Source organism: Seriola dumerili, unplaced genomic scaffold, assembly GCF_002260705.1.
Source record: "Seriola dumerili isolate Sdu_G_001 unplaced genomic scaffold, Sdu_1.0 BDQW01000319.1, whole genome shotgun sequence".
NCBI lineage: Eukaryota > Metazoa > Chordata > Actinopteri > Carangiformes > Carangidae > Seriola > Seriola dumerili.
This window is the reverse complement of record NW_019174574.1, coordinates 1715858-1742694: the sequence shown is the minus strand read 5'-3', so window position 1 is coordinate 1742694 and position 26837 is coordinate 1715858. Positions and strand designations below refer to the sequence as shown.

Genomic DNA, 26837 nt, shown 5'->3' with positions numbered 1-26837 from the left:
CTCAGATACACACACTTTTATCCTTGCGAGGACACTCACTGACATGACCCCAACCTTAACCAACACAACTAAATGTCTCATCTTAACCAAACCCTTAACCTGAAGTTGTGAGGAGCAGTCAGACTGTCCTCAATCCATAACTGTATAACTCAAACTGGTCCTCACAAAGATAGTATAAGTACACACACACACAAACACACACACAGGGAATAATCATGTCTTAACTACAGTTCCCATGATTAGGGGGCTACAAACAGGAAGAATAGTGTTGCTATGGAGTCAGTGAGTTGATATGGGCTGTGGGACAGAACTTTTGTTTTTTATTTTTTTCCATTAACAGCATGAATGAGCTTTTCGCAGGTTCTGTTTAGAGTTAACTAGCTTTTTCTAAGTGCATTTATGGACATCGGAGATAATACATTTTTTATGTAATAAATAAAACTATCATCTGTCTCTTTAAATCTGACTGATATATAACTCCAAGACAATTACATTTGACAAAAATAAATTATGGTAACTCCCCAGGAGCTGTGTCTCACAGCTGCTGCTGCTGCTGCTCCAGCTGTTGGCTGTGCTGATAAGTGAGGCAAACTCTGATAACTAACCTCCTCTTGTTAAAAAAAACCAGCATACACGTCTCTTTCACCTCACACAGAATCTTTGCCTCCCATGTTTCCACTCTGTTCAGCTTTGCTGCGCCCTTAGTTTGAAAACCTTCTCTCTTCTAGCTGCCATGTCTAATACTGATTCTTTTCCTCAAGCTGTATTTTCCTCTTTGTATTAGCATAAACAGCCATCTTGTGCAACATAACCCAAGTGTTCCAGAAGTCCTTTACAATGACTATCTACTACATTACCTGCCATACTGCTTGAAGAAGTCATGCATATGTAACAGAATAAATACAAATAGTGTTGCACCCCTCCCAAATGCAACACAAACAGCTTCATACTACTTGGTCTCTACACTGGTTACAAATACGTTGCTATTTTTAGGGGTCCTGTGTTACTTCTAAGTAAAATGTAAGTTATTTGAATACATAATTAGTACTCTTTGAATAACAAGCTTATGTAAAATAAATAAGTAGCCTAAACTAAAGAAAAATGTTTCCACTGCTGACAGTCAATATAGTGTTTCTGTTCTTTATATTTTGCAGTGGTGGGCTGCATCAAAAATCCATAGTGTTTACTGCCCTTGTCTGTCTCTGTACCGGCCTTCTCTTGTCTTTCTGGGTCTTTCTAGGTCTGCCGTTCTGGGTGTACGAGAGCATGTGTGTTCTGTGACACTTCACCAAACAAAGCAGGTAAAAGTTGTGATAGAGTTCCTGACCTGTGCTGCTCTCACCATGGCTAGGAATCCTCCGTTCTCTCTGTCACTGAAGCCCTCACTCATGTCAGCCAGGTTGGTCATACTGCCGCCATGGGTCCCATTCAGGGTGCTGTTGTACTGCTCGATGCTTTTAGACACTTCCTGTTGGCTGTCCTGAATCTGGGACAATTTACTGCGAGCCTGCAGGACACACAACACACACAGTTCAATAACAGGGGCACATGAAAGCTGATGAACCTGTTGGAGTTGAACCAATACACACATACATTCACATGTCATCTGATAACAGCAGGGAGACCTCATTCACATCTCAGGTGTACTGCAGTGTCAGCGGTGTTTACAGTATGAATGCAGAGGAGATGCAACAACCACAGTCAGCTGAACCACATGAACAATATCTTGAAGAGTCAAGTGGTGTAGTAGTGGTATTGGTATCAAGACATGCAGATACATTTGTTTTGATCTGTCCAGGTTTGTCCCATTTCTTCTTCTGCACCAATGAAATGAAGTTTTTTGTTTGTGGTGCTCACTATAGGTGTACTGAATAATATTTCAGTGCCATTAACAGACTCCATGCAAAGTCCTGGTTACTGTATATTCCATACATCACAGTACAACAGCAGTTTACCTGAAAAAATTTGGCCATTTAATAATCAGCCCAACCTCTCACTCTTCATCAAATTTCTTCAAATATGGCACTTTCCCATTGTTGAAGAGATCGGCCCCCCAGAAGTGTTTTTACAGAACATTATGATATCACAGTGAAGTTGACCTTTGACCTTTTGGATATAAAATAGACATTTGTGTTCAATTGCGTCATAATTAGTGAATGAATTTTGGCCAATAAAGTGTTTTGTGAGGTGACAGTGATTTTGACCACTAAAATCTAATCAGTTCATCTTTGCGTCCAAGTGAATGTTTGTGCCAAATTTGAAGAAGTGACCTCAAGGCGTTACAGAGATATCACCTTCATGAGAATGGGACGGATGGACAACCTGAAACATTAAGCATGTAGTGCTTGCTGCCTCCGTTGCAGAGGCAGAAAAAATAGTCCATATGAAAACTGTGTTCTGTGGATTATTCCACAGTAATGAGGAAACTGTAGAAAGAAATATTTGTCATTTTTAAAAGTTTTCAGTTCTGTGAGCACCACACATGAACTCCATCCTGCTCTATTGTACTGGGGTAAACTAATTCTCACACAACTAAGATGAACACAGTCACAACACCAATATTGTTTGATTGAAGATGCTGAGGATATACTGCAGGAGTGACTTTAGAAGTTTTGATACTTCACTAGGACCTGGTGGCCTGTATTACCCAACTTCATGAAAACTCAGTTGTAACTCACATGAATCCAAGCTCACCACAGCAGCTCTTCTCTGTTGAGAAAGAGAACACCGTCTTTCTACAGCCACCTTTGAGATCTAGAGACCTTGAGTCTAAAGCTTTGGGCTTTACTTTACTGTTTCCTCTTTGTATGAATGAGATTGGCATGAATTCAGACCTATGATGTTTCTGGTATATGACATGCACTTTAAACACTTTTAACAACATGAAAATCAACATGACTGTTCCTAGAAACAATACGACTGGATATGAGCTAGGAAATGATGAACTGCAGACACTCCTCAACTCTCTATGTGATCTTCTGGTTGGAAGAGGGAGCAGTGGCAAGGTACAGCCTTCAGTCTGTGTCAGAGTGTAATCCATAATGGATGTTATGAAAAAAGAATGGGCCAATTACAAGCCCTGTGTGTCTGCATTCAAGATGTGTATGTTAGCTGCAGAAGGTTCAATGGTGTGTGTGACACAGCAGCTACAGCTAAATGACACACCAGCTCCAGATAAAAGACACACACACACACACACACACACACACACACACACACACACACACACACACTAGTTGTGCTTCTAGCTTCGTGAGGACACTAGCTATTATGATGCATTCCTTAGCCCCTTACCCCAACCTAAACCTGACTCTAACACCAACCCTAAAACCAAGTATTAACCCTTAAACAGCCATTTGGACTTGTGAAGACCAGACAAAATGTCCTCCCCTCCAAGGTCTAAAACTCAAACTGGTCCGCACAAAGATAGAAGTCCAGGTACACACATGCGCACACACACACACACACACACACACACACACACACACACACGTACGCACGCACGCATGTACGCAGGCAGTAATAAAGAAGCAGATTATAGAGTGCACTGGCGCCCCCTGTTGACAGGCCTTGTGTCCTACCTGGTTTATCTCATCCTGTGTGGCCTTCAGAGACTTGATGATGGTCTCCAGTTGGATCTTCCCTGCAGCCAGGCTCTGCTCCAGCTGGTTCTCCTCCTGCTGCAGCCGGCCCAGGTCGGCCTTTGCCCGGCTCAGTTCTTCCTCCTGGCTCTGCAAGTCTGACTCCTGGGAGTGGATCTGACTCTGGAGGGTCGAGATCTGGAGGCAGAGGAAAATGAAGAAATGAAAATAGGATCTGAAATTAACACTGGGCCATACCAGCACTAGGTGGTAAGTTATTGAGACCATATGCAACCATTTCTTCCCTTCTGCACCATCTCAGCTGAACAGTTAAACAAAACCAGATTCCAAAATCACCACCATTAACAATAACATACATTTAATAAGTACATTTTCATTATTTAAGATTCCGTGGTCCCTGTGCATCACAGTGTTTTTAGTTTCACCCGAAACCCCAGTTCCCCCGCTCTTCCTCACCATCTGAGACTCTTCCTGGCACTTCATGCGGACTTCATTGAGCATGTCTTCTAGTTTGTGTTTCTGCTGGTCCATCTCCTCCAGGCGTTCCTGGGCATCCTGTTTCTGAGCCTCCAGCTCTTGCAGGCTGGCTGTCTCTCTGTCCAGGTCGTTCTGCATCTCCTGATGGGAAATTAATTTAAACAAGTGTCACATCCAATAGACAAGTGTTCACCATATTACAAGCAAGTAAAATAAAGCCAAGCTGTTGTGTGCACTACATACACACTGCAACCACAGGCCCTGTATAGAAGCGCAGTGTGTTTGTGTATGAAAGGCAAAGAGCAAGCAATTATGGTTAAAATATTATAACTTAGAATATAGAAATAGAAGGGTGATAGACCACAGTGTCATGATTCAATATTAGTTTAAACAGCCCACATTCAACAGAGCTGTGTTTACACTGTAGCTGATGTAGCTCTCACCTGAACCTCCGCACTCTTATATCTGATGGCCTCCTCTGTCTCCCTGATGTCCTGCTCCAGAGTGTACTTCTCCCTGAGACACAAACACACACACACACGAGCAAAATTATAACAACAGAAAAGAAAGTAACTTCTATCCCTCTGCTGTGCACACACATCAACAAGTCAGAGTCATAAGACACTGGACTGGGATTCTGTCAAATCTTTCATGACACAAACAGAAAGAAACTAAAAACTGTGACTCTGTGTGATCAGTGTGCCTTTCTAATTACTTAAATTCATTATCTGAATGAATAATTGATGACTTATGAATCAAATTAATCAAAAACACACACGTCATCTAAACATGTGTTGTGTTTATATATTCAATGGAACTGGAGAATGGAGAGACAGAATAAGTTGTGTCCAAAGCACAATCAGAAGATCAATACATCAAGCTCAGTTCCCAGAGAGAGAGATAGAAAAGCAACTTCGTCACAGATACAGAACTCATTAAATAAAGAACAAAAGACTCCGATCAGCAGGAGTCCTGTCAGAAGAAGCTGTCTTGTGGTGGATTGTAAGGAGACTCACAGCAGACAGAATGATATCTCAGTGAATTAAACCCACAGTGAAACATGTTGGTGGGAACATTCAATCCATTGTATATAGGCCACATTCACATGGCGGCCATTTTCCACTGACATCACACTAAGGGTTGGAAGCCCTTAGTGTCTCTGATTAAATCCTGTGTGAGAATGACCAGGTGGTTGAAGACACTGGAAACACTGTGAGGTAATTTTAGGCTAGCAAACATGAAGTTTGCAATTATCATAAATGTCAATGTTAGTGCTGCTAAAGTTGTCAGATGAGAAATCAGTTCATTGGCTTGTGCAAACGTTTAAGACTAACATTATACAGCTTCATGATCAACCTGTATCAGTGATACAGTAATGGCATCAGAGAGAGTGCATCACTGCTAACTTAGCCTTTCATTCCTTTATTTTATCTTATTCTGAGAACCTTGTTCTTCACAAAACATGACAATCACCAGACAGTTCACACTTTTCAGTGTTCCTTCTCGATGCTTTGGTTATTTGCAGTTGTCCATCATGTTCAATATGTCCACACACAAAAGGGGAGAATTACTCCACCGATCCTGAAGGCGGGTAACACCACTTGCTTTTAAGCTGTGTAACAACCCTCATCTGTGACTGACTATACTGGAACTTTATCAGTACCAATTGCAATATACATATCCCGCCAATGGATTAGATAAACAAAGAGAGAATAAAGATAGAAAATGAAGAAATTAATAAATAAAGTTTAAAAAAGTTACAATAATGAAATATTCAGAGGGGTGGTCGACACCTCAAAACTCCATCCCTGAGTATGTTCCATTCCTTTGTTTCCTTGCATTGTCTTAAGACACCGTCTCAACTCGTCAGATAATTTGATGTTATGGATGTGATTCATAAAAATTTGTCAGATTTTTTGTCAGATCTTCCTGTTTCTTCAGAGAATTAAATTTTCTCTAGTTCCAAATCTTTCATTACTTCTCTCATTACATTCAAATGTGTGGGTGGAGTTTTCTGTTTCCAATTTAGTAAAATCAGTCCTTGTGCTAAAAGGCTGGTGAATGATACCATATCACGCTCCCTGTTATTTCTTACTAGGCTTTCATTGTTTTATTTGTTGTGAATGACTGAGGCTTATTCTCGGCGTTTCTGATAGGTTTGACGTTGTGAGTTCATATTAAATGACAGTTGGAAAACCGAGTGACACACTACAAACAGTTTTGATTTGATTTCAGTCAAAGTTGAGGATGAGGGTAACCACCGATGTCAGGGTAAAGGCATCCCCTAGTAAAAACGAACCTCCCTACAGAGAACAGGTTATGACATAAATTATCAATAAGAAGAGGATCTTGTTTTGTTCTGATGATTCGTCAGATTCTCTACGTTCATATGACTAGCATCCTGGACCAGAGCAATACGACATCATCCTCTCAGTGACAGAATTTGAGCTTCCCATCCACAGCATGATGTCAGAGGATAATGGCTGCTGTGTGAATATGGTCTCTTCAAGACTGTTTTGCTACTTTTTGAGTAAGACACCTGCATGGAACTGACTCCACCCTGACCAAGGAGAAGTACTAATCCATTCTTCAGAGACATGCTCCACCTTCTGGTTTGTATCTTTGTAGAGAAACAGGATAACGACCGCAAACACACCTCAAAGCTTTGAAGAACTACTTGAATACACACACAGTAGGATCTAAAAGTCTGAGACCACTTTCCCATGTACAAATGTGAAAGTATGTGATGCCGACTGATCACCTCTATGCAGGAGCAGTGGAGGACAGAACCACCACTCACTCACTCTGTGTGTGTCACAGTAGATCTGACAGAATACCAGTCCAGGGATATTCAGTGGTTTGTGTTTTTACCTGAGAGTATTCCACTGGGTAAAGGCAAGAGTGCTGAGGCAGCATGGAGAGTAAGTGGTGAACAAACAAAAGATTGATAAAATACACACATCAAAGGAAGAGTGGATGTTTGGCTGGGCGGATGGAGAGATGGATGGATGGATGGATGGAAGAAGGAAGAAAGCAGCAGGATGACACAAAGCCAAGATGAGTGGTTCAGCTCATCCACATCTGTTAGTGCAGCTTTCCTTTTCAAGTGTGCATTTTATCACAGGGGATCCAGTGGACCATCGGTATACAGTCTATACAGAGCTGAGGGCTCTGTGAGGTTAGCTCTGCTGCTGCCCATTGTCTCTGGATATCAACATCTTCCTTGTAAATCCATGCACTGAGGGTCTGGCTCAGTACCCTCACTTTGCAGTAGACAAGTACTTGACACACTGGGACATGTGTGCTTACTGAAGCTCTCTCATAGATTGTTATCATACATGGCTCAGTCAAGCTCAGAGGATTTGCTGGTTTGATTTTAACATAAAAACTAAGGAGTAATACAACTATCAAAGCATTTAGATCAGGAGTTCTCGAGGCACACCCACTGTGCTTAAACGTTCGATAAAAATGTATGTAAAATAATCATAAATCATCACTGAAAATAAGACGATGGATGTCAAGTAGCTAATGCTGAAAACAATACATCAGTTTATATTAAACCTGAATCTGACATGTCATAACTTCAACTTACAGGTGCATTACAGCCAATAAATGGTGTGGTGTAGTGCCAATGGGCTCTGAATCTTACTACAGTATTAGTGCACATCAGGTGTGGGTTAAGTGTACTGTGACAGCATTTTTCAGAAGTGGACACACTTGTTAGTATATGTGAGAATATAGTGTGTGTACTGTGTGGTTATCGAGAAACACATTTTCAATGCCTCAGAATTTAGCTAATTTGCTAAAGTGTGACTTCATAAAGATGAAGGCTGACAAGGACAACAGGAGGTTCTTCTGTTACTGTATGTAAACACTGGAGTTACAGACGCATTGTAAACTGCCACTGAAGCTGACTCAGACACCTTTTTAGGCTTATAAGGTTTAGGAAATTGGAAACTTTCCTTGTACAAAATGTAATGACAATGATGATCAATTTAAAAAGGTGACAAAAAAACACAAATGACTCCAATAAGTGTCCACCAACAGTCCACCCTGTCAGAAGACGTTTATCCTGTGAAGACTTGCATTCTGTGTGGGTTCATCGGGATTTGCCAGGGTGAAAATGTCTTTTATCCAAGTTTAAAAATTGTGCTGTGATGCAGTTTTTATGAAACCAGTGAACTATACTAGACTTTTTCCATCTTGTGATCATGTTTTTAAAAAAGGCAGGTACATTTTAGTTTATCTAATTGTAGTTGTTAATTTGACTTTTTTGTTTGTTTTGTTTTTTTTGGTTCTGAAACACAGACATAGCTACAAAGATTCAGGTCCTATAATAATAGTTAAGTCAGTGTCTTTCAGTAAAGATAGTGATAAAAGCCTGGATGCAGATGATGACAAAGGATTAGTGATGGAGCTAATGTTAGAGTGACAGGAGATTTGACACATCAGCAGGTACATTCATCACAGAGTGAACAGAAGCTAACAGTGAAACCAGAATTGAATTCCAGGCTGCATCTGGTAAATATCAAGGTTATTACTTACCAAAAACATGGTAACACTGCTGCTACTGTTACTGTTGTTACTGCTGTTACTGCATTATGCTCTAGCTAAATGATTCATTTTCTGTGCAGCTTTAAAATGCTGTTAAAGTAAAAGCGCTCACACTTCTTGTGCTGTCATGTTAGTCCGATGCCGCAGTGACACTATTTGTTACCTCTGTAACTGGGTTATTTCCTGACTGATGTCATCCAACTCCTTGATGCCAGTGAACTCCCCTGACCCCACTGAACTAGAGCTGTCCTGTAGAGAGAGAGATGAGCAGAGAGAGAGAAGGAGAGGAGGAGGAGGAAGACAAAACAGACAACAGGTTGGCAAAGTAAACCATATTTGTTGAAGAAGGTGGGTTGATGAAATGGCACCAACTGAGCCATGGCAGACCAGGCCACAGGAAGGACAGAGAGGTAAAGAGAGGACAGGAGAGAAACCAGTGGTCAATAAGAGGAGCACCACAGAGGTGGAAGCAGGTGGGGGCTGGGCCAATCACCAACAGGTGGGGGAGTGTCACCACCTCTGCCATGGAGAGGAAAGATTCAGGATTTTACAATTTTATGACTTATATTTTTTCACTTCGAGAACATTCAAAATGTTTTCATCATGGTGCTTCAATGAATTTCCGGAACTTTTCTACTAGCATTTCTTTGTGATGCTAGTTGCAGAGAGTAGAGAAAAATCAAAGACCACAGCCCTTAAAAGCTGGAGTAGTATTAATGGAACTATACAGTATGCTCTTGATTTGATTGATCAAACTTATTTACACCAGAGCCACAAACAGCTGCCACAACAGACTGTACCTGCTTTGTCAGCGATACTCATTCTTGAAGTAACTAAATATAATCTTGAATCTTCCCTTGATCAGCAGACAGTTGATGGGGTGAGACTGTCACTGCACTGCACTGGAATAGAGAGAAACTCTTTTCAAATGCTTTCCAGTAATCAGCCTGAACAACCAGCCACTGAAAGCATTTATAGCTCATACAGTGTAGGTCCATGTTACCTACCCACAGCTTGAACATTATAGCCTGAGAGAGGAGGAAGAGGGAGAGGCAGAAACATCAGCAGCACAAGAAAAACACCACAGTACAACAGTGCGCAGTAAATGTGACTGGGTGAGTGATCATGATGTCACTGCTTTACCTCTCATCTAATTAGCCACTTTCATGTCTACATGTGTCACATTATAAAGTTGTGACAGGAAAGAGTTTGTGAGCCTGCTTTTCAACACTGATTGGTCAGAACCAGGGGTGGGCATGAGTACTCGAGTACTCGTTGTTGACGTCATTTTTTGAGTAGCGTTTCACTACTCGTGCACCTGCGCACATGTTGTTTTGGCTACATTAGTCAACTCAGTTGTTCAAAATAGGTTCTGCTTGTGTTTCCAGCCGGACACGGACTTCCCATATTTCTTTTTTTTTTTTTTTTTTTAGTAAAAAAAATATATACATACACATACATACATATATATAATTTGGGAGTAATCGAGTACTCTTTCATAAGGTAATGAGAGTACTCGAATATTGAAAGTACTGAAAATCCCCATCCTTAGTCAGAACATGTCACCTAATCATCTAAGCCATAAGTACAGACAAAGTTAATATCACACAGCAATCATCAGCAGTTATCATCTTTTGAGCAATTAAACATTCACAGTGCTGGTGGAAAAAGTAGGTGAACCCTTTGATTTAACAACTGGTTGAACCTATAACCTGAAACCAGCTCTTCAGTAGCTGCTGATCAGAGCTGCTCAATGTTCAGGAGGAAGTTTGGACCATTCTTCTTCTAGAGCTGCTTCAGTCAGACATGTTCTCAGCATGTCTGGTGTGAGCAGCTCTGCCCTCAATCCAGAAGGAGGATTTCTGTAGTAGATTTACTTTGATGTTTAGGGTCACTGTCCTGCAGCTTCTCCTGAGCTTCAGCAAGTGGACAGACAGCCTGACAAAATGAATTTTCCCTTCAGTGATGTGGAGCTGTCCAGATCCAGAGGCAGCAGAGACCCAAATCCTGATGCTCCCTCCACCCTGCTCCACCTGTGGGAGGATGTTTTGATTTTGGTCTGCAGAGCCCTTTTTACACCACACATAGAGCTGCATATTCTCCACAAACAATTAAACCTACGTTTTCCCAGTAGTGTTGTGGAGAGGTGAGCTACTTGGACTGGACAACGGGCCCTCGGTCCGCGATGAGGACAGTGGTTCAGGTTGGAGGATCATTGCAGGTGAACAGAAAGGAAGGAAGAACTCCTGCAACATCCTCATGCCTCGTTCAAATCATGGAGTAACAGCTGACCAATCTGCGCTGGCCACAGATGGAGGACATAAAGTGTTGATAGAAGGAGCCATAGCTTGATGGTGTCCGTTGGCTCTTACGGAAGCAGGATTGCAGAGGCATCACCAGGATGTACCAGAGCCTCATCCATCAGAGACATGAAACTGTTACAGAGAGTGGAGAAGCCATGTCCCCCTCTGAGCTGTGGTGCATCACCTCTGAAAAGACAGCTGAGACATCAGGGTGGACAGCAATCGGGCCACTGGTGTAGCAAGACTGGAGGACTGGACAAAGGAAATCTGCTTTGCCTGGGCAGCAGCTATAGAAACGAAGCCGTGGATCAGCTGATCCTTTTTCAAAGTTCCAACTTCAGGATATCCTCCTCTTACTGTCATTATTGAAGTTTGCAGTCCACACACAGCCATTATAGCTGAATTCAGTTCAAGAACAACTCACAAAATAACATGACTATTAAAATAGAAAACTTAAAACCAGGTAAAAGTCCCATGATGAGACCTGCACAAGACAAGTCCTCAACACAACTTAAAATCTACAAACAAAACACAGCTAAAGTCATTCATCCAGCTAAAAGATGTAGGTAAAACGACCAAGGTCTAAAAATGTATTAGAGATATGACTGAGCCTCTGATATAGACACAAACGCGGGGGTTTATTAGTTAAATTAAATCATGTTTGTTCATAAATGTAACTTGGATGAAGCTCTGACCATATTTCAGGATTCACTTACTTTCTCTGGCTACTGTGGGCAGCTTAGGCACATTGGAAAATTAGTACAGCTCAAGAAACAGGATGTCTACAGACAAAACTTCACACCTTAAAGCACCAATATGCAAAGAGCAGGAGAAAGATGAGAGAAGAGAGAAGAGAAGAACAAGAATGGACTCACCCGTCTCATCTCAGACAGAGCAGCCATCTCTGATCCAACTGGGGTCATGTATCCTGACATACTCTGCAGCCACAGAGAAATCACTTAGTTTCTGACTATGATGATAACAACAGGAACAGTTATAACATCCCACACTTCTTAAGACATGTTGAAAAAATCATCAGTCCTGAACAAGTTCTGTTCTTTTCCTGTGTTATCTAATATTAGTATTATCCCACGTTAATAGGACTCTGGTTTAGCAGCTGACAGTCATACAGTCATACTGACGACATGAAAAAGGTTGAATTAACATTTCTATGGTGCTCTGAAGAAATGATGATATAAAGACCACCTCTGCTACAAACACAAAAAAATGAATTACTCTCTGGGAAGAAGAGCAGAGGTGCTGTTGTATGATATTTCCCTCCACCGAGGACATGATGTTTTCACCTGTGTCTGTTTGTCAGCAGGAAAACGTACTGAACACATTTGCACCAGACTTGGCGGAGGGATAGACCAGGGAAGACACGTTACATTTCAGGACAGATCCAGATCGTTTACTATGAATCTGAATGTTTTTCTCTGAAGTCTGATGTGTTGTTTGACACTGGCTCTAGTTAATGAGTGTGCCTATTGTTTAAGCCATAAAGTCATAACGTAAGCACAGGGGATAGTAATATTAACAAATATTACATGTCTCAAAACACATAATACTAATGTTGAATGGATGGATGCATTTATATAGTGTTTTTATGCAATGCTCTTTACAATTTTCCCTTTATTCACCCATTCACACACACACACTCATCCTGCCACTCACACCACTCATGCAACGTGCTAGCCTGTCCTGAACCATCAACCCTATGATTAGTGGAAGAGCCACAACCACCCCATGAGATACACAAACATACAGGAAGCTCCCTAAGCTGTAGTGAACATGCAGTGTTTGTGTGTGTGGGACCTACTGGGACAGGAGTGCCTCTCTCAGAAGGGGGGATCATGTCAGCCGTGAGGGCCTGCGGAGGGTCGATGCCCTTGCTGACTTTCTGCTGAATGAGATGCATGGCGAGGGCAAACTGCTCCCTGGTCAGCTTGCCTATCTGCCTCGTGTCTGCCAGAGCCCTGCAGGAAACAGCAGGCAGTTAACAGATAGTCAACAGACAGACAGTCAACAGGCTCAGTTGTACTGAGCAGACTGACCACAGTGTGAATAAGAAGAATAAACTGCTGGAGTTCATAAACTCTCTTCAAGATATCCGTTTACCTTTCCACAACATTTGAAAAAGTGAACTTCTCCATGTTGCATGTTGCAAAACTGAAGTCAAAGAATCAACTGTGGCTCATTTATTTGAATAAATATCCACAATGAAACCTTCAAGGTCACCTTTCACCTTTATTGCCACTGGTTTGCAAACACATTACTATTAAGCGCTTAAGCACTAAGATGAGGTGATAGCTGAGATGAGGGTAAGTGAGATTTGTTCTAATATGTGACAGGGTGTTAAATTTGACCTCTGACCTGTTGAACATCAAATACTAAGCATGAATGATCCATTTTATAAAAAATAAAAACATTTTATGAACACTGGTAGATCTAACGGTACCGCTGTCTTAATAAGGCACCCTTTATAAATAATGGCTTTATCAGTGGTTAATAATAGATTTGCTTGAGTTTCATGGATCAGTGTTAAGGCATCAATAGGAACAACTTCTGGGTTGTCAGGTTGTGAAAATCCACTCGAATGATTAGCTCATATGAACACTTATTTCCAGAGAGGGAAAAAAAACAGCATTCCCACCTAACACAAAATTTCTTCTCATGACAGGTGTATAACTGATCTTTAAAGCATCAGTAAATGATTTATTACCAGTTATTAAAGACATTACTTACAACCTAAAAATCCTTTATAGAGGCTGTCTTATTAGAGCGTGATACCAGACTAATAATAAGCCAAGAAATAAATTATAGCAGGTATTAACGAGCTGATCTCTACCATATATGGGCAAGGACATTCTGAGAAAGTCCAGACTGCATGAAGATCTCCTTTACTTCCTGTCCACTGACAAAACCATCCAGGTCAGCATCTGTCTTCAGGAAGATGTCGTCATAGCGACCACGGTCTGACACTGGGACCACCCAGTTCACCACATGCTGAGACAGAGAGAAACTTATGTTACACACTGTATAAGCTGTCAGGATAAAAGCAACTGATGTTAGTGTTCTATGGAGGGAGGTTGGACTTTCTGCACTACAGGCTTTTCTGTGCGCAACCACCTGTGAGACGTTCAGGGAACATCTGTAAATTGTAGCCTGTATTGACAATCTGCAGATGAGGTGCACCTGTAAATTGTTTATTATTATTTATGTTTTATTTATGTCTTTGAGTATTTCAATATTTTTTCATATTCCATGTGTGAATATTCTTTAGAATTAAAAGGTCAATGCTATTTAAAAGGCTGTCCTTACATTATTACAGTATTATATTATTATATCAGTGGTATTTCAGTGGTCTTGACAATAACATGGTTTAACACACTTATTTTTGGGAAAATATATCATCCAACTACAGTGGATATCATGACAGGCCTAAATATGTAAATCACTGAATCATATCAAAGGCTCCATTTAGTTGTTTATCCACAATGTCAGTGTGTGTATTCGAGTGTAGTGTATCTGTTGTAAATAACTCAGTATATGTTTCCTACCCAGACCCGGTGCAGCAGATCTTAGAGATCAGTATCTGATCCAATCCGGGTCTATTCTAATGGATCAGTATCAGTTTAAATAAAGCCATTCAAAGTCCTTCCATTGATCCTTTCTCTACTGTACTACACTGTGTTCTGCTCCCCTCAACCTTCTGCTGTTGCAGTGTGGCACTCCTCTACCACAGCCAGGTTCTACAGTACAAGTATTTGAAAATGTGAGAGTGTGAATGTGAAAAGTATTTGGGTGCATCAGTGATGGATTCTGTTCTGACACCTGGATTGGTAAAATACACTGATTCACTGAGCTCCTCTTGGCTAGTTGTAGGTTCATGCGTCTGTACTCAAAAAAACATCCACTCTTTTACAACACTGTACACTGTACTTCTTCTTTTACACGCTGTTATAAGTACTGGTGTCTTACCGATTTTATGCTTTCCTGATTCATTTTTCACGTACCCAGTAATTAAGGATAATATAGGGATTGGAATATTCCTTCCTTCCCTTTATAAAACTAAAACTAAAACAAACCTGTTACTTGCCTTTAGTTCTGGACACAAAATCTATATGGATTATCTGCTCTTACTGATACTGACTGAATATTCAGTACATATTTCACTCACACTATGTATATTTAGCCCACAGTCAGCCTTGATCAGAGCTGAGTAGTTGTTGCTTAGTAAAATTCCACTTCTGGCTGTTGTTAATTTATTTCGATTAGATTTTTTCATTAAAATGTTTAACAATGGTTTGTGTATATCAGTGTAGCGTTACCTGTCCAGACTTGAGTGTGTGTTTGGGCGACAGGCTGCCAGTGCTGTTGAGTGAGTTCATGCTGCCATGGGAGGGTGTGGAGCGCAGCGAGTCTTTTGGTGGTGGGGGGCTTGCAGGCAGTCCAGGCACAGAGCCAGCCACTGAGCCCAGACTCTTCTTCCTCTTAGACGGCGGGATGAGGGCAGAGGGGAGCAGTGCAGGAACAGGCTCCTTCTCCAGGGCCCTGTACACCAGGTGCATGGCCTGGGGAAGCACGTCCTGCTATCAATACTGTCGTGTCCCCAGAGGGTGTCTTATAGAAGAGACTGAAGCTGCAACTTGTAGATTCAAATGAATTCACAATCCACAATCCACACTTAGGCACATCCACTATACCATAATACACATTCACTGGCTGCATATACTGTATATCTTTTATAAAAGTCATTATGTCACAAACCTTTTATCAGTCAAATAAAGAATCAAAAACTGATCAGGCTATACAAAACCAAAGCTGAACCACAACACAATTACAACAGAATGCACGTATTTCAAGTCATTTCAATGTTTCACTGTTTTTGCATCAATATGACTAATTATGGATTATTGAATGTTCACTGATTAAGGTGAACCAAATACTTGTTTTCAAATATCTGACATATGTGACAGCAGCTTTAAATGTGACTTGCCTGAACAGAATCAATAACTGAATCCATCAGTTGTTGTTGCACAGGCGCCCTCCTGTGGCAGAACTGTGCAGATGTGCTGTCGAGCACATGGAGCTGTGCAGTCAGTAGTAAACAGCAAATAGATGTTTTAAGAGGCACGTTGTCAGAACAGAGAACTTTCCAGCATCCATGTGGTGTGAGTTGTGTGTGTGTCTCTGGTATTTCTGACTGAACAGATATTTATGTCTTTCACTGCCTTTTGGTTGACAGATGTTAAGCTAATCTACTTACCATGTGGCTAGTATACACTAATGCTAGTGTCACAGCACGTATCAGGTGTAAGTGTTAGATTAGAACAATGCTGGTTGTTCTGTGTGGTGGAACATTGTTTGCACTGAAACTTAAAGGAGCAGTCAGTAAGTGATAGATTCCTCCCACATGATGGAAATTTAATTTGTACTCCAAGTAAGAAGTCATTTCATTTGAGTGTATTTGGTTATTTGAAGCCTTGTAATATTTGGCTTCCTTGTATTTGTTCTTGTCATAGACCATACATCGCTCTCTCACATGAAGCTTTTCAGAAGAGTTACGCGAGTCTGAGCACCATGTGTTCTGACCGACACCCTGAGGCGAACATCACTGTCATCCACCTACACAGTCCTAAGTAATCACTGATCCAATAATTCTATTAATCATTATGCAGCACAAAGACATACAAGGCTGTTTGTGACTGATATATCAACTTCATATAGGAAAATACACTAAGCAGACACACCTCCCTGTTAATGCACATATCTAATAAGCCAATCATGTGGCAGCATGTGGCTTGATCAAGAGGTTCAGATGTTCAGGTGTTTCCTCTACATTCATTTAGCAGTGGCGGCCCGCGCGGCCTTGAAAGTGACGTCACATCAGGCACCAGGTCAGAGACAGAGAAGTGTAGTCGTGAGGAATAAGGCAGCGAATTACCGGAGAAAAGGTAGACTTATTAGCCAACTCAGTGACGCTGAAAATCAAGTGCTCTGAGCCTGGGTGCAAACTTTGCCACTGACTCTACAGCCCCATCTAGCTGATCTTTATATGTTTATTTATTATTTTTATTTATTTAATGTTATTGTTTTATTTATTTTTTACTTTTTACATTTTCAACTGGTTAGAGTTGAAGTAACATTTATTTTTCACAAACCAAAGGTATTTATTTTTCTTGACATTGTATATGGCTGAGATATATATTGTAAAAGTTCAATGGTAGCGATAAAAGCATTTTCAACTGGCCAGCCAATAAATAGGTTTTGAAAGTAAAATCTGCTGTCAACTGCTCATTTGGTCATTTGTGTATGTGCCCCCCCCCCCCGGAGAGCATGCCCCCCACTGCTGAAAAAAATCCTAGAGGAAACACTGGATGTGGTATAAACACAATGATAAAGAAACGTGATCTAAGTGACTTTGAGCAGGGAATGATTGTTGGTGCCAAAGAAACAGAGGGACATTCTACACAGAAGAGCATGTCTGAATGACCAACACATGGAACATTAAAGTTGGTTGGTGAAATCGGCAGAGACCACAGCAGGTTCTACTCCTGACCACTGAGCTCCTCACTACTGAGAACTGGACAGTAGAAGATTAGAAAAATGTCACCTTGTCTGACGGATCCTGATATCTGCTGCGACTTTCAGTGGTAGAGACAAAATATGGTGTAAACAGCATAAATCCATGGATGTATCCGGTCTGTGGCAACGCCTGAGGCTCATGGTGGTGGTGAATATTTTCTTGGCACACATTTGGTCCCTGAGCTCTGTTTAAATGCCACAGCCTCCCTGCATGCTGTTACTGACCATGTTCATCCCTTTAAGGCCACAATTTACCATCTGGTAATGGCTACCTCCAGCCTGATAACACACCATGTCACAAAGCTCACATCGTCTCAAGCCGCTTCCACCAACATGACAGTGAGTTCAGTAAACCTTAATGATCTCAATCCAATAGAACATGTTTGGGATGTGGTGGAACGACGTCAATATGGACCAGAATCTGTTTCCAGCACCTCATTGAATCCATGAGATGGAAGAATTCAGGCTGTACTGAGGGACTAGAGGGTCCTAGCAGGTATCAGAAGGCTGTACCTAATAAAGTGGCCACTGCATATCTATCTAGTTATCCACAGTTAGTCCAGGCTACAGAGAATAAAAATCACATACAGTAACAATGAAGAAAAAGATAACACTCACCACTGCAAACTCATCTTTGTCCAGATGGCCATCTTTATCTATGTCACTCAGGTCCCAAACCTAACAGCAGAAGATAAGCAGGAGGATCAATGAGGCTGTTCAGCGTAGTTCCAGGAGAAACTAAAATATCACACATATCTACTTAGCTTTGAGCTTTATTCATCTTTGCTTTCTCAGATTAGTTTATAAATGTATCAACAGTTCAGCTCCAGAGTCTCTCTCCAGATATATTCAAAGACAAGACAGTAACAGAGTAACTTGTTTCTCTGCATGGTGAATGACAGCTGTAAACTATCACAACAAAGATCTAAATTTGGACAATCAGCTTTTTCCATAAAGAGCTGTGAACACATCACCAACTGGAATCAAATTAACTCCAGATGCTCCAGTGCTAAAATCAAAGCAGAGCTGTACCCATTTCTAGATAACTGACATCTATTGTTAATTGTCTTTGTTTGACTGTTTGTAGTTTGTTGTTGTCTCTTTTTAGACTGAACATCTGTATATCTTTAGCTAATCGTAGGATATTATCAATTTTGTTTTGTGTTGTTTTTGCTTTTGACTGTTTTAATGACATTACACAAGTAAAAGCCCAACTAGGGACAGGAGTGGAGAATTAGCAACAGCTATGAACTCTTTGTACAACACATTAGTTCCATGCTTTGTTTTGAAACTATGTTAAACTGCATCGTCTAAATCAAATCAACAAATAAACTTAAAAAAAACTAAACTACACACTATAAATCCACTTGGGAAAAAAGTCAGTCATGTTACTTCATATATTAATCATGGAAACAAAAAGTGTGATGTAAGACCTAAGAGACAGTTGAAGTCAGTACCTTCCCAAGGATGTCCAGAGGTAGCTTGGAGTTGATTAGGACTGGTTTGACCTTCTCCCCTGACAGCAGCCCGTTGACTGGAGCCAGACTTTCAAAAATCCCATCAAACTTACTCTTTTCCTCAGGCTACACACACACACACACACACACACACACACACACACACACACACACACACACAGTATGTTACACTGAATGAGCCTGACTGTCTTTTAACTTAACAGAGGAGCTCATGCTGATTCACAACTGGAACATTTCAGTGTAAAACTTCTGCTGGACTAATACCAAAATATACTAAAATGTTGTATCAGTAAGACTCTCATCTCTCATTACCAAAATGCGTGTGTGTGTGTGTGTGTGTGTGTGTGTGTGTGTGTGTGTGTGTGTGTGTGAACACACCCTGACAGCCCAGTGTAGTTCAGAGGAGGCAGAAGCTGTGCTGCTCAGAGATGGACTACTGGTGTCCTTCTGAAATCAGACAAACAAAGATGGCCGTCATAGCACTGTCAGGATTAAACACATTTTCTTCTCTCATACTGATCATACTCAGAGTTGACACATGGCTGAATAAAAAAATAACAGAAACTGTTTTTGTGCATAACAAGTATAATGATTGTAATGTTAAAAAACATGGATTGATTTGATTGGTTTGAGCTTTAATGATGAAGTGACACTCACAAACTTGGGAGGAGGGACTGTGAGGTTGAGGCTGGAGGAACTGACTTCCTGTCCGCTCTGAGCACAGGCCACCAGCCGCAGAGCCACATAAAACCCCTTAAAGAGACAACACAGTGGTACCCATCACCTATGTCATTCTCTACCTAACATATGGAACAATATTCTTATTTAAGAAAAATAAAAATATTCTCTATCTTTGCCTGCACAAGTTAATGTTTGCCGTTTGAGCTGGACATGCTAGCATTAGCTAATTCAGAGGCTTTATTACTAATACAAAGTATTTTATCTGAGTCCAAAGTAATGTAATTACATCCTCTTTTTGTTGACTTGTCTATGTGAAGTCGGCATAGCACATCATCACAGACAGAGCAGCTGATGAGGACTCACCTGTTTGTCCAGGTAACCTTTGCCATCAGGATCAGCCAAATCCCAGATCTGAAAAACAAGAAAACAGGACACACAAACAACTTTACAGACTCCGTCAGATGAACAATACATTTTCCAAGCTTGAATTGTTCCTGTGTAAATAGTTCAATTATGTAACAAAAATCCTTTTTTGAGGATTTTTATATCAAAATGCTTTTTTTTCTTTTCCTGTAAAACCTACAAATGCTTCTGATGACTCATCTTGAACTTGGGGGGTGTTTCTTACATTTTTCTAATCTCATGTAATTTGGGCTGACAAGCTAACCTTTTCCAAAATATTAAAATGCACTGAACTGTAAGCTAGTTGATAACTACCAGAACAAAATCATAGTAAACCTATAAAAACAAACAAACTGGTTGAAGTCTAATTTGTTCATTTAACCCATGTTCTCCTCCAGCAGGGAGGAATGTCTGAACAGTCCTCTGCAGCTCCATCTATGTATCCCATATCTTTATCTTTTTATTTGATCTATTTATTTATTGCATATTTTTCTCTCTGCTCCAAATCTCTTCAACAACATGAACGCTGGGGTATGAAAATAAATAATAATCTAGTTTGAAAAGGCTTCTATTACAGACAGGGAGTGGAAGTGATGAATCATACAAATGTGATTATCAGTGCAGACTCTCTGCTCACAGACATTCATGGCACTGCATGTGCTTGTTCATGTGAAAAGTGACAGCAGTCTTTGTGTGAAGAATCAGAAAGAGTTGTCATCATGATATGAACATGTGCAATAAACCATCGCAAAAGACTGAAACTATTACTATAATTAGAAAAATCGTAGTATTTACAGGCACCAGGCATTCACACAGGGTTTTCACAAAAACAACTACCGTCATATTGCTGAAAGTGCCATCAAAACCTTTGCAAGTAAAAAGCAAATCAGTGTCCTTCAACCCCACACCTGTTCAACAAGATTTAAACACTTAGAAAAAACACATTTTAACTTCTCCCATCCAGGTTGTTTTACATAACCACAGTGCGCAAACATTAAGCTGAGGAGACAACAGACCTTTGTGTTCTTCATTCAGCTTCAGCCAGTGTTTTCATGTTATTTATATGAATATTATCTAGTTAACTGACAGTTTAGCATGACATATCTTCATGGCAATACTGAACAGTGCTAAAAGACATCACATTTCCTCATATGGTGCAGGTCAAGTGGACAGACAGGTTCAAATGTTACTGCTGTCTCTCCTCCTCACACCTCACACCAATCAGTGTGTAAAGTGGGACTGACAGTCCAAATAAGACAGCTTAACTAGTGATGTCACCAGGTCGCTTCTTTAACAAAAAACAAAAACAGGAAAAGTGAAACAAATTAATGCTAGAAATGAATGACCCCAGTAACAATTATAAATCCAGTGGAGGAGCTTGTGCTGTCATTACTGTCATCAATCACTTCCTGTGGAGGGACGTACATGTGTGTGTGTGTGTCTGGAGTAATCATGTCAGTGTCTTTGCATTCATGTCCCTGTGATGTTTTAACTGATTTCAACTAATTACATTTGTTCAAGAGAAAAATCAATTTACAAGGAACACAACAGGAAGAAAGAATACACATCAGCATCATATCTTTTCTCTGAAAGGTCCTGTTCAGCTTTTGACTGCTACTGCTGCTGTACGCTTTGGATGAGCGCAGAGACAGGAAAGATCAGTGATGCTCAAAAAAACCTTTTTATACCAAAATTAGAGCATTTTTAAAACACAGGTAAAAAGGTGATTAACTCCTTTCACACTGCCAGATGAGTCTGTTCAGACTGACAGGACACAGACTCACAACTGCAGTCAGTACACGCAGTTATGGATAACACAAACACGCACACACACACGCGCACACACACACAAGGGAGGAACATCTTCTCAGATCCAGACAGTGAGCTGTTAGCTGCCATGCAGACTGGTAAAATGTTGCGTCTCGTGCCTGGGTTGGTGCTCCTGTCAGTGTCTGAGCCTCTGTGTCGGCGATTATGTGTTTTTAAAACTTATCTCTGGGCTGCTCTCAGAGGAAGGTGTAGCCGCAGTGTTTATGGTTTAACAGCACCGTGCTGGACAGGTGACAGGTGTGTTTACAGTGTTTGTTCTCTGAAAGACGTCACAGCACAGAGAAGGGGTGAAAGTTAGCGTGTTCACCCAGGTGTTATGTTTACATCAATGCTGTTTAGAGCTGGAGCTGATAAACACCTGAGACTACTGCAGAGTAATTTGAGTCAATGCAGGTAGAAGACAAAAGCCTGATATTGGCGAGCGTTAGCATGTTCATGTAAAGTTTGCTCTGAAGACACAAAGTAAAACACACACTGTACATGAAAGATGCATAAAAACTGCACATCATGTAAGACAGCATGTATTTTAAGGTATTTTGCCTCTCACGGGATGCAGATGCCCTGCAATTGTTTATGTGACAGGGATAATAATTACAAATCTAGCGCATAATTATGGAGCAATTTTAACATTGTGGTAGAGTCTGAAATGTATCAGCTGCTGTCTCCACGTACATTCTGATCTGGAGACTGATCTGTTTACCATGTTTACAAGTAACCAGGTTTCTGATTGGCTCTTTACACTGAAACATGTGCGGGACAAGAGTCTGGCAAAGTTGAGTGGTGGATGAAGCAATGTGTTCTCATATTCAAAGTAACTCCATAACAGAGACTGACAAAAACTGACATCAAGTCTCCTCTAAAGTCTAAATAAGTTTCTTTCCACTTTTCACTGATGAAAATGAAACTATTTGCTAAATTCAGACACTTTGATGCTGTGATGAACCCCCCCCCCCATACACACACACATACACACACACAACCCCTCAAATGAGCAGCCTCTTCTGTCATTAATATAGTTCACTAATATACTGTAGCTCCAAATAGCCACTAGAAGTAACCAAATATGAAGACCAGCAACTTCTATCATCACTACTGTTAAAATAAAAAAGCCATGCTTACAGATATGGGGAGGAGAGACACCTGATTTCTGAAATTCTGCATCTATATGCAGTTTTACAGCAACCAGCTCACTGCAATGCATGAAATTGTGATGTGTGATTACCACTGTAACCTGATTAATGAAGTGCACTGAAATCCTCTGACCACAGAGATGTTTTAAAAGAAGAGAAGAAGAGATGCAATGACAGCTCTGCCTCTGTCGTCTCCTTCAAAACAACCAGTGAACCTATGTTTGATTTGTATAATGTCACACTCACCACAATTTAACACAGCCATGTTTATTTAAACTGAAAACTCATCAAAAAACTCACACAGTGATCCTTCAGTCAACAATGTGACTGTGATGGCATCAACAACAATCTGCTGGTCTCCTCCCTAGCAGCAGCAGCTGGTGCTCATCACTGTCACAAACTAAGACCTGTGATTGGACAGCTTGACACACAATGTACGTCTCTGCAGAGCCAGTAAAACAACAGTGAAACTGCAGAGCTAAACCATTACAGTCCTTGATTTACAGGCATGTAACACAAGACTGAAAATAAAAGCCAAAGATGGAGGATGACGATGATAGTTAAGATTGAAACAGTCCACTACTACCACTACTGTCTTAGTTTTCACAGTTTAAAAAAAAGATTAATCTGTCAAATCTTTGTTTACATGCTGTTTACATATTTAGACTTTAACACACACTACGACACCTCTTACAGCAGGCCTGCCTCAGGCTGGCTTAACAACTTCAGCCCCATGTGAAAAAAGCAGATGAGGCCAGTCGGAAGGCAACGCAGTGGGCTCCAGCAAAAAAAACGCTGCTTTGTCCGGCAATAAAGTTGAGATTTAAAAGTTTTAAAAACACAATGACAGATCAAAGCGTCTCACATGGAGGCTCTGACACTGACAGGAGCAACAACCTGAGGATGAGACATGACAGATCTGTTTTACCAGTTTGCACTACAGGTAACAGCTCACTCTGTGTGTGTGCTCTGTAAGTGCATGTGATGACATCACTCCTTGCAGTTGTGTGTGTCCTCAGCCCAAACAGACAGACAAACTGACCGGCAGTGGAAGAGGGGTCAATCAGCTTTTATTAGCAGGTTTACTCATGTTTAAAAAAAACACTTTTATCCTCTAATTTTGGTGTAGAAAGGGTATAATAAAGGATTTCTGATTCTGAAATCAAAAATCAAATAATTGTGCATGCTTAAATATGTTCCAAATGAAACAATTTACAAATTAACATTACATACTTCATATTGTGATTGGCCAGTGAGCCCAGCACACACACACACACACACACACACACACACACACACACACACACACACACACACACACACACACACACACACACACACACACGTTTTCATGCTCACCCTGAATGACAGGCACACAGAGAGGGCTGGTAAAAACTTTATGGACTTTTTTTTCATGGCCCACCATCGCAGCTAGATTTCTCCCACCTTTAACTTCACAAATTACAACATCACAAAATATAACACGGCAACTGTGCTCAAGTTTGAAGCTGCAATAATTGATTTTTTTGCCAGATATGGCAGCAAAACAAGCTGTAAATACAATATGATCTGCTCTTCACCAACTCATTACATAGCTCTTCATCATAGCTTCATCATAGTCATTTCATCTGTTGTTTATAAAAAGTACTAATGCAGAATTATCTTGTTCGTGATTACAAATTGTCCAATGAGCCAAATATCAATGTCCTACGCATATAAGGTCTGCAAAGATGTCAGGACATAATTCTGTAAAGTAGTGTACACATACACACCAGAAGCACTGGAATGTTCACCTTTCACAGACACAGACCAACATAACCACAGACCAGAGGCTGACCTTCAGTCCTTGACAATCAACAACTTCAGTAAGAACAATAAAGATCTACAAGCTGCAGAATTAATTTATGAAACAAACATACCTGTGCAGCTCTGTGTGATGTAACATTGACACCACAGAGAACAAACCTACCTTCCCCAATGTAATGTCAGGGAGCCCAGACTTCTTTAAGAACAAGGCAGCTTCTGTTGGTCCGACCCTCCCTGTGTTCCCAGGATCCACCTCAAAACAAACACACACATGTAGCAGTGTGAGTGCAGCATGACATGCTTCTATTTTCATTTTCTCTCTCAAAATCATGTGATCTGTCTTTCATGTTTACATACCCACAGTCTAGAACTCATATCTGCATATTACAAAAGAATTGGTGGCAAACTGCAACAACCACTTTTTTATTTCTATATTGCACATGTACGTAACAGCCTACATAGCATTGGGCATTGTTATTGTATAAAGTATTTCTAATGTATCTTATTTATTCTAGATTCTGTTTATATTCTTATTTTATTTCTTACTACATTTCCTGTTGTGCTGCTACTCTTTAGTACTGCTGTGTCAAATTTGAATTTCCCCTGTGGGGGATCAATGAAGGTACATCTTATCTTATCTCATCTCTTTTATCAGTTATAAAGAGTTATTACAAGTTATATGCATTGATTTATACACTTACCTGTCTGTAAAAGTTCTCATATACAGGGTTCCCACTCGACAACTGTGGCAGAAAGATAATGTTATTAACTTCACTGCTGATCAGTGTATTCACGTGTGGCTCATTTAAATATTCGTTTAACGCTCATTTCGGTTTTGCTGACAGAGCGACTGAACTCTGATGTTCATCAATGAACTGGATGTCTGAGTCCAGCTGCATCACCATATTAAATGACTGCTGCGCTAACGTAGACAATCGCCATCAGCCTTCACATTCACTTTTCCACTAGTGAACTGTACCAGTAAGACTAGAACTCACATTAGCATCATGAATCAGAGTTCAGTGTACAGTGTGTGTACTGTACGGCCTGCCCACCAGTCCTCCAGCCCTCCAGCCTCAGCAGCGTTCAGCCCCATCCTCTCTCACTACTTGGCATCAAGGCTAGGCTAGCTAACGTTTGCTAGCTTAGGGGCTGAGCGTTATCAGTTTCTGATGCTTTGTCACGTATACATACACATACTGGCCTCTGCACGTACAGAGTCCACGGCGCTTATTATTTTTAAATTTACAATTAGTAAGTTATCTGTATGTTATGTCGTAGATAAGTAGCTACATGGCTAGCTAGAACCAGCTGGAGGCTAACAAGCCCGCTACCTAACGGTAATGTTACTGCAATGGGCCTTCCCCCGACCAGCTGACTGCCTTATTCTTGCTGCATTTGAGAGCGAGTTCGTGTTTCGTTCAGAGTAAAATTAAAATGAGTTGTCACGAATGAGACATACTGTGTCATGCTATTAATTATCTTAATATTATTGTTAGTGAAGAGTCATAAATTGCTGCATCTTTACCTGGGTCAGAGATGTGAGAGCTGCCATCTTCCCTGTTGCTGCGGGAACGCACCCACCCTCCCTCTCGAGGGCAACACTCCCCCTGGCGGGCAAACTAGGGCTCACAGTCCGGAAACAGAAACCCCTTTAAACATCTCCTAACTTCATTTTTCTTAAAAAGTCTGCTTGATCATTTCTTCAAACATGTGGCTCTTATTTAGGGTAACTACGGAAGCGTAATGCACTCACTTCAGAGTGCTGTTTTTCTGAATTATTCTGAAAAAATAGTTTCTGATAGACTATCTCATATCTGAATTATTCAGAAAAACAAGATTTTTTTAGAGAAAAGTTTTCTTTAAAAAAGAAAAATCCTGCTGTTTCTGAATCAATGATACGATTATCTTGTCAGTCAGAAAAACAGATTTCTGATATATGAATTAACCAGTTAATAATCCCAGAAATCTGAGATCATTATCTTG

The 26837-nt window shown here is 40.7% G+C and overlaps 1 protein-coding gene across 1 annotated transcript in view; it reads right to left on the bottom strand.

The window, feature by feature from the left end:
• Positions 1 to 26421, bottom strand: part of eps15l1 (epidermal growth factor receptor pathway substrate 15 like 1) — a 45572-nt gene extending 19151 nt beyond the window's left edge. Inside the window, exons 1-17 of the mRNA XM_022759019.1 lie at positions 26380 to 26421; positions 25553 to 25594; positions 25015 to 25104; positions 20047 to 20094; positions 19660 to 19755; positions 19381 to 19449; positions 18982 to 19107; positions 18143 to 18202; positions 15268 to 15510; positions 13785 to 13942; positions 12756 to 12912; positions 11812 to 11874; positions 8797 to 8882; positions 4523 to 4595; positions 4059 to 4220; positions 3582 to 3779; positions 1328 to 1507 (exon numbers count right to left, since the gene is read on the bottom strand). Of these exons, the coding sequence (XP_022614740.1) occupies positions 1328 to 1507; positions 3582 to 3779; positions 4059 to 4220; positions 4523 to 4595; positions 8797 to 8882; positions 11812 to 11874; positions 12756 to 12912; positions 13785 to 13942; positions 15268 to 15510; positions 18143 to 18202; positions 18982 to 19107; positions 19381 to 19449; positions 19660 to 19755; positions 20047 to 20094; positions 25015 to 25104; positions 25553 to 25594; positions 26380 to 26406 (1878 nt within the window). The 5' untranslated portion in view covers positions 26407 to 26421. The remainder of the gene's footprint in view (positions 1 to 1327; positions 1508 to 3581; positions 3780 to 4058; positions 4221 to 4522; positions 4596 to 8796; positions 8883 to 11811; positions 11875 to 12755; positions 12913 to 13784; positions 13943 to 15267; positions 15511 to 18142; positions 18203 to 18981; positions 19108 to 19380; positions 19450 to 19659; positions 19756 to 20046; positions 20095 to 25014; positions 25105 to 25552; positions 25595 to 26379) is intronic.
• Positions 26422 to 26837: the final 416 nt, after the last annotated feature.